We start from the raw sequence: 9,373 nt of genomic DNA on the forward strand, positions 1-9,373 counted from the left end.
TTTGGAGTGTTGTTCACATGATATTAAATAATAATCCTGGCTAATATGAGGAATTTGTTCGGAAACTAGTTACATAGGGTTAATAAAAAAGATAAAGTGCAAATCTGGGTGGGAGCTTCTGCTTTACTTTAGGCCTTATTGAGCGCACGAAATAATACTATATTTAACATACCCAAGTTCTCCTTCAAAATAAAGCTTCAGTAGATTTATTTTGCTGCTGCTACAAGTTGGAGCAGCGCGATTTAAGCTCATGGAATGGACAGAAATTAGGCAGTGACGGATCGAGATCGCGCCACCGTATACACACCCCAACTTGCACTACTTCAATAATGCATCGACCCTGTCACCACTCACCATCACACTATGCGCACGCAGCATCTACACTGCCGTTCAACCCCATTTCCAGTGGATCACCCCACAGATATGAGTAGAAGCAGTCTCCTACATATACGTGGTCAACAACACACCAGTGCACTAGATGATCAATCTTTTAAATGGTCAACACAAGACGTATGTACAGAGATATCTCTGTTGTGCATATTGACTCGATCGAGCAAACCAAGTGGCTGCTGCAGCATAGAGAGTGTGGTGATCGATCAGTCATATTTCCATACTGACTTGATGGTTGGACCGGTTAAGCTAGCTGACTGCCTTCTCTCTCCTGCTAATCAGGGCTAACTTGCTCGTGCATGCCACGCATCCTTATTTTATGGTATATACTCTCACTGGTACTTCTATATGTACTGTAGGATTGATTGATGCCCAAAATAGATAAACAAATCCAGGTTACAACAGCAGAGAGAGGATCCGGAGTGTGAAAGGCCGGTACATCTTGATTGATGGGACCTAGCTCCATCGAGGAAACACATGAGAAGCTTCCATTTATTAATTGATGCCATTTTCAGCTGCTAATCAGTCCATGTTCTCTCGAAAAATCTGTTCCCTTTTTACTAAAAAAGAGAGCATGATTCACTAGCTAGATAGCTAGGCCCGCATGCACAAGTACAGTTCGTTAAGGAAGGTGCGAGGTGGCCACATGCAGGCCACACGTACGTATAGAAGACATTCATGTTTTGGATGGAAGCTCAAGCGGGGAGTATGTTGGTAGTATATAGATTTCTTCCCGATCGAAATTGCCTACACTGTGTCTGCTTGTATAATTGTATCTTGATCAATCACGTGTGTATAACGCACGTACCGATCGACATACATGGAGCTAGCAGCTAGTTGTTGGCATGTTGCAGCAACTTGCAGGTGCAACAAAGGGTGAAAACTCATCGATGGACGATGGATGCGTGCATACTATTTGCAATTATCTCAAGCAAGCAGACCTCTGGCAAATCGAGCTAACTAGCTACTTCTTCTAGCAGTGAGGGAACAAGGTTGGGGCCGTGCTGGTGCTGGCGAAAAGCGAGTTGCCGTCGACACAGTGATCGAAACCAATCATCATCGCCGCCGCCGATGGTTGTTGGTCGGAAGACACCCGGAGTAGCTCCTCCAGGTAATCCGCGCCCAGGTCCTCCAGCTCCACCACGGCAGCAGAGACTGATGTGGACTGTGCCTGCTGCTGCACGGGCAGGTGCTCCTTCATCATCTTTGCGGGCGCCGCCATGGCCGTCGTCTTCTTGGCTTTGTTGGGCGACCGCTTGCGGATGGAGTGCCGACGCTTCAGCGCCAGCACGGGTGACCCTCCCCCCGCGGCGAGCGCGAGGGTGCGCAGCGATTCCTGCACGCGGTCGACGGGGTAGTTGAGCACGGCGGCGGCGCCGCGCACGGAGAAGGCGGCCTGGTCGTAGGCCATGGCGGCGGCCTCGGGCGTGTTGAAGGTGCCGAGCCACACCCGGGCGCCCTTCCGGGTGGAGTCCCGGATCTCCGCCGCGAACTTGCCCCACGGACGGGTTCGCACGCCGATCAGCCCCTTCGCGGCGGGTTGCTGCTCGGCGCGGCGCTTGCTTGGTGGAGCAGCAGTGGCGGCGAGGGGCAGCTGCTGGTGGTGGTGGTCGGAGGAGGAGTAGGAGGAGCTGGAGGTGGAGGACGAGGAGGAAGACGAAGCTTCCATGTCGAAATCCAGGTAATGGCCGCCGCCGGACATGTCGCCCATCTCGAGGAGCGCGCTGAGCAGCTGCATGTCGTCGGTGTCGCCCATGTCGAACGCCGACGACGAGTACAGCCCCGTGTCACCACTCAAACAATGAAGGTCTTCCATTATTACTCGATCGACCAAATGCTTGGCCTGGCTAGCTAGCTTGGATGGGAGAAGAGCTACAACAAGGAGAAGGGTGCTCGCCGCCGGAATTTGGTTGGAGCAATGACAGTTACGAGCAGGAGCAGTGCATCTGGCTCTGCTTTTATAAGCAAGCACTCAAGCAGCCCACTCCATCTGCTGAATTTGACTAGTCCTCCAAAATTTCTGTGCGGGCCCCACCGCATCCGAGGACCCAAAACAGAAATGGTTAAATAATTGCGGGCCCCACAAAGCTCCCAATAGATGGAACGGGACGGAACGGAAGAGGCACACCTGACAGGGACAACCCTTTGCCACGGTAGGGCGGCTGGATACGACAGGCGACATGACGTCACCCACCTCTCATCTTCTGCTACAGTACCACCCTGCCTATATTGGTCAAGACACTACAGATGAGAACTCCCCTTAATACAAATATTTGCTTCCCTTAACAAAATCATTTGGTACCAATGATTCATTGACTAACCTACATGTGGGATCCAAGTCCACTTGTACCCTTGGAACGGAAGAATTATAGTCCTCACTAATGTACCTGCTGCCTCTTTTTTCCTCTTCGGAAACCATAAAATGCGATTAACTGGCACATCAGGATGACATACTCGAATCTTCGAAATTTATCGCTGACATACAAGCAATTGGAAACCAATGTGATAAACAAATGTACTACCAATAGAAAAAATTATCACAAATTTTCTCGCAAGATCCTCGTACGTCTCCACATCACGCTAGGGATACTACTACCAAAACATCGTTCTCTCCTATGGAATTTAGAACATATGCATTTTGGTTTTGTCAAGCATGCTACCTCATCTTACTACATGCCACTTTATTATTGTAATTGGTAGATGCCTTTGTTAATTTTCCCAGTAGCATGGTGCTAGGGTGTGTTTCAAGATTATTATTGCGTGTAATTCTAGGTCATTGGTATTTTTCTTAAACCAACCACCAACTAGAAATTGTGCATCCTAGGATTTCTGCATATATAAGAATGTGTCATGCATTCTTCACAAATACATGCCTTTATCTGTTACTACTATAATTTATTACTATCAGCTATGTTTTCATCCTTAAGACATTGTGATTTAAGATTCACGTTTGACCGATGTCGACAACAATATGTGGGTTAAATGACACACAGACTCAAGTGCCATGACTGATCAAAATTACCATATGCAATGTGCAAGCATCTTGTGTTTCATGATGAAGATTATGTTTGCATGAATTTTCTAGCAAAATATAGAAAGTGCAAAACATGGCGTGCATAGGGGAAAAACAAAAAAAAATGAAGGTCTCAAGAAAGAAACTGTTAAAGCACCAGATTGTATTTACACAGGGCGCTAAGCTTGTCCTTTTTGACAAAATGTCACATGTGCACAAAAACATGCACCTGGACATGTGTATCTTAAAGATACTTTTACAGACCATAAACCACATCTTTTAATTGAGAAGCAAGGCACACGGTTACAACTTTGAATTGCCGATATCTAATGGATTTGATTTAAGGCATCTCCTAGTGGGTTGTCTTTTAGAATGTTATCATACTACTCCACTACATTGACTTGTTAGAGTATCTAAGTGAGGTTGCATTTAATGGATTTAGGGGCCATACTCACATGTGATTGAAATGGAAAATATTCTTTTTTTTTGCATTTAGACATGTACATGAGTCATATGGTAGATAAGATACAACGTTAGCCAAAAGCACAGATGTAGCTCAAACTACCCGTAGCATGTTTTTTCAAAAAAATATTCGAAAATGCATTTTAAATTTTCACAAAACTTTAAAACTAAATCTAGAAATAGAAAATGTTGTGTTCTACAAACGTGCAATTTTTCAACGTGAAATACCTTATATTCGGGGCTGTGAAAAAATGACAAAATCTGACATCTATAGTAGTGAAGAGTGTAAACTTTTAAAATATTTTGTGCAGCCCCTAATATAAGGTATATCAAGTTCAAAATTTGCACGTTTGTAAAATACAACCTTGTCTATATCTAGATTTTCTTCATATTTTTTGAAACTTCTAAATACCGTTTTTAAAAAAGCTACATTTAGCTCGAACAACAAAAATCCACCTTTGTGAATGATAGTATCTTTAGTTATTAATTATATTACCTCCTTAGCATTTTGCGAGTGATACCATGGTAAGAGCTAAGCATTAGAAGTTCCCTAATGCTACGTAGCGATGTTCTAGGGCGTGATTGGTTGCCTGATCCATTTTTGGGCTCCTAGGTGCATGTCCCCGAGGGGCATGACTAGGGAGAAACAACCCAAAAGTCATGGCGTCCAGTTCGTGTGGTTTCCCATACTGAGGCAGCTTTGTCCCATTTGTTTGGTTTCCCACGAACTTGGTTTAAGGAGAGGCTGGTGCAAAAATAGGATGTTTAGTTAATGTGTTGAGCGTGCTTATGGTTACCCCATTCAAACTTTGGTGTGGTTACCATTACATACGATCATAGACATAGGTAGGTAGCAGAAGAACGCCATCTTGGCGATCGCCACCATCACGACAATGATGATGAGACATTGCGTGCTTGAACAACCATAGCTTGAATAGGCATACCTTGAAGAAACATACCTTGACCAGGGAGTGCTTGAACAACCATACATTGAAAAGCCATTGCCCCACCAACCAAGAATTTCTTGAACTCCTCCTCTGTTTCCTCTCGTGTTTCATACCATATGTTATGGGAGAAACCATTGACTTTAGGCTGTCAGATTCTCCACGAACTGTAGACTCCTTACTGCCTCCCCCTATACGCCATGTACCACTAACATGGAACATAAACAAAAGAGTTAAGTACATGATTATAAATATTGACAAAGATCGCTAGGTCATCCAAGCAAGACAACATTTTCACAAGTTCATAAGCTAAGGAGAGCATCCATGATTGAACAACCAAAATTTCATCGTAGAATAAGGTGTTAACCTAGCACCATTGCAAATTGGATGTCGTCCTACAACCGCGAAGTCATCGTCACATGAGGGGTTAGTATGTACCACCTCATCATAATTACATGCCATAAGAGAAGTTTGTAAGCCCTAGATACCATCAAAATATACATCACAACATCAACATCATCATCCATCATCGGCAAGAAAGGATGCGTCCCCACCCCATGGCCCTATGACAACATCACAAATTTTAGTGCTGCTTGGACAGGTAGTGTGGTGACCCGGCATACCACTGCATGGTGTAGTATGCAAGTCTGATATAACACCAATGAAACACTGTTCCACTAGTATTATATCGCTCAGAGTGGTACAACAGAAACATATGCGGGTCCAAGGTATGTCTATAGAATTACAACATTTACTCTGTTACATAAGATCATCACAGCCTCCTACTATACAATGAGGTAAAACTGCAAATAAACTCCAAAATAACGACTCGTAGTCTAGTCTTATCACGAACTCTATTCGTAGAGTATTTAACTAACTCTGGAGGCTATGAATAGATTCTAGCTAAATAGGAGCTAGGTTTAGAAAACTAGTTCCTTTCTATTGCTAAGCTCGGTTTCATCCTTGTTGGATGTGGGGTTTGACTCTTCTGACAGGTTCCTGTCCCTTGAAGTAGTTGTTGACACCTCGGTCTTCGAGTTGCACTGTAGATCATCCTTCTATGCCTCCATATATAAGCAGGGGATTTAAGAGTGGGATGAGTACGAGCGTACTCAACAAGTTCATTATAGGAAAGAGGTGTTTAATGCACTAGCTACGGCATTAGACCAGAAAGTCTAATACCAATGCAAGTTTTCATAACCATTTCTTCAAAAGGTTGCTTTTATTCAGAAGAACTATGTCCGTCAGCCTTCACCGGTTTACTAGAACTTCATGGAGTTCCTTTCTGGCAGAGTTCGCAGTTCAAAACCCGGAACATGGAGTGACAGGTCACGATTCATTACACTCTACAGAGGTGTGTTGCTTTACCCATAAGAGATCTTAACCTTGGTGCCAACCGAGTCTAGTTCTCGTCCATACTTCCTTTGGTGTGAGGCCCGGTATAAGGTCATAGCCAATCATATTCCTCCGCTACCTCGCACACCCACCCTTTGTTGCATCCCCGACCCTGGGTCCTCGCCAGTGTACTTATACCAATTAAGGATGGCCCCCGGCCACGACAACAATCTGGGATCGAACCAAACTCCTTCGCCGGTAGATCCAACCCCTCATAGACCGCAATACCGTGGGGACTTAGGGCTTCCCCAGCCTACCGCTTGCTCCTCGGGCTACAAGTGTCTACGGACAATGCCGTGGGGACTTTATTGGGTTCCCCACCCTACCGCTTGTCCCCTTGGAATACAAGTGTCTACGGTAAAGCGCATCTGTTGATGTACAAGAGGTGGAAATACAATTGACTATTCCGTCCCACTCCAGATCTTATGGTTAACACGGGTATTACGGCACAAGAATCACTGGACGACATTTGTTGTTTAATCCTAGATGGATATAAACCCATTGCAATGGAACCTCCACCATATCAACACATTCCATGGTTCCATTGCCAACCACATAGTCATATTCATAGTTATGAAAATAGTGGTTTTGCTTTTTATGCACAAGTGATAAACATAGTACTTTGCAAGTAATTTGATAAAAATATTCAAATGACATGAGCAAGTGATGAACTTGCCTTTCTTGACTGCAAGATTATGCAGGCAAGGTCTTCGAAACGCAATAACTCCAAATTCTGAAATAGCATCATCGTCTGGTAAGGACGATGTTTAAAATATTGGCAAGGATGCAATAATGCATAAGTATGAGATATAATCGCTCTAAGCGCGACCTAACCCCGATGATTTAGGATTAGTGAGTTGAAATGATTTGTTTAGGGTGTGTTGCACTTTTAGAGTGATTCACAAACAAGGTTCTTATTCAGGTGTGATAGTATCAAAAACAGGTGCTGCAACATATCATAACGATAACATTAATAGCGCACAACAATAAGATTTGGTATAATTCTAACATGTAATGAATAGTGGTTGGTTTTAGCACTATATGTCATGGTTAATTATTGATTATCATATACTTCAAAAGAATAACTTTTGAAGAACATGTTCTTTAATAAAGAACAAGTATGATAATTTGGTTTGTGGGGTTCTAGGGTTTATTATGATTCCAATTGGTTTCTGGAGTAAGGATTAGATGGATCCCAACAATTGTTGGATTCATCAACACCTAGGGCTTGTAAGGTTGAGTTAATCCTAGGCATCTTGAGAAATTTATTATAAATAGTTGCTATCAAGGTTGGTTTACCTTGCTGATGATAACTGGCTATTGGCTATAGGTCCTATTAGGCAGGGTTGATGATAATTCTCTGTTTACTTCAAAAGAATAACTTTTGAAGAACATACTTCTTAAGTAATAACAAGTATTTCAATTAACGGTGAGGGTATCTAGAGTTTCCTATTGGATCTACTAAGTAAGGAATGGTGGTTTCCTAAATAGGATGATTAATAATTATCTCACACTAATAGGTTTTAGTGTGTATGGAATAGGATGCATAAAATTGGCATGTTTGCTATTAGGGTTCATCACAATGGTGTGATGCTAAGCATGGATAAATAAGGTTGATATCTCTAAGGATAGGAACTAGGGTTGGTTCTGTTTGATCAGCTAGGTTTGATTAAGATGAACACATGGAATGCTAATTTAGTAATGCTAGGTTACTACATTTTATGTGGTCATGGCAAATATTTAGTTGCTACTATGGTTATATGACTACTATTGAAGTAACATGATCACATGTTAATTTGGGTTTAGGTTAGGAAATCATTTAGGGTTCATATGAAGTAATGGAGCTAGGTTCCTAATGGTATTAGGGTTTTAGGATTACACATGAAATGATGAGTTCCTAGTTTTCTTCCTTATGGAACTAGGGCTTTCTAATTACCCTAAAGTTCTTTAATTAATTGTAGGGATTCGTTGCATAGAAAACAAAAAATTTCCTACCGCGAGAACGCAATCCAAGCCAAGATGCAATCTAGAAGATGGTAGCAACGAGGGGATGAACAAGACTAACCCTTGAAGATTTCCAAAACCTACGAGATTAGATCTCGTTGCTACGGTAGACAATCACTTGCCGCTTTGAAAAGCGCGTAGAAGATCTTGACGGTGCCACAATCGGGCAGCACCTCCGTACTCGGTCACACGTTCGGTGTTGATGAAGACGACGTCCTTCTCCCCGTTCCAGCGGGCAGCGGAAGTAGTAGATCCTCCTTGGAATCCCGACAGCACGACGGCGTGGTGGCGGTGTTGATGGAGATCTCCGGTGGAGCTTCGCTAAGCATATGTGGGAGAGGTGGTGGAGGAGAAGTAGCTAGGGTTTGGGGAGAGGGGGCTTGGGCGCCGGCCCTCAAAGGAGTGCGGCCAAGGTGGAGCCAAGAGTGGCCGGCCAGCCCCTCCCCTCCTCTCTTTATATAGGTGGAAGCCCCAAGGATTAGGTCAAAAGTCTCCGAATAAGACCCCAACATAAACCTTCCATATGACCAAACCTAGGGGGAGTGGGACTCCCCCCTTTCCTTGGTGGGGTGGCCGGCCACCATGGGGAGGAGTCCACTTGGGACTCCTCCTCCCTTAGTCTGGCCGGCCAAGGTGGGTGGAGTCCCTCTGGGACTCCACCTTCCATGCTGATTTCTTCCGGACTCTTCTAGAACCTTCTAGGAAAAATACCGGATCATTTTCAAACCTAGAAAATGACTTCCTATATATGAATCTTATTCTCCGGACCATTCCAGACCTCCTCGTGATGTCCTGGATCCCATCCGAGACTTCGAACAAAACTTCGAACTCCATTCCATATATCCATATCTACTTAAACGACATCAAACCTTAAGTGTGTCACCCTACGGTTCGCGAACTATGTAGACATGGTTGAGACTTCTCTCTGACCAATAACCAACAGCGGGATCTGGAGATCCATATTGGCTCCCACATATTCAACGATGACTTTAGTGATCGACTGAACCATTTACATACGATACCGATTCCCTTTGTCACGCGATATTTTACTTGTCCGAGGTTTGATCATCAGTATCTCTATACCTCGTTCAACCTCGTCTCATGACAAGTACTCTTTACTCGTACCGTGGTATGTGGTCTCTTATGAACCATTCATATGCTTGCA

The 9,373-nt window shown here is 43.8% G+C and overlaps 1 protein-coding gene across 1 annotated transcript; it reads right to left on the reverse strand.

Moving 5' to 3' along the window:
* Positions 1 to 1,080: 1,080 nt before the first annotated feature.
* LOC127330889 (ethylene-responsive transcription factor ERF094-like) lies at positions 1,081 to 2,338 on the reverse strand. The gene has a single exon (XM_051356989.2). It carries the CDS (start codon positions 2,204 to 2,206, stop codon positions 1,364 to 1,366), a length of 843 nt encoding a protein of 280 aa, XP_051212949.1. The 5' UTR covers positions 2,207 to 2,338; the 3' UTR covers positions 1,081 to 1,363.
* Between the last annotated feature and the right edge of the window lie 7,035 nt (positions 2,339 to 9,373).

The sequence above is a fragment of the Lolium perenne genome, chromosome 1, assembly GCF_019359855.2.
Source record: "Lolium perenne isolate Kyuss_39 chromosome 1, Kyuss_2.0, whole genome shotgun sequence".
NCBI classification, from domain to species: Eukaryota; Viridiplantae; Streptophyta; class Magnoliopsida; order Poales; family Poaceae; genus Lolium; species Lolium perenne.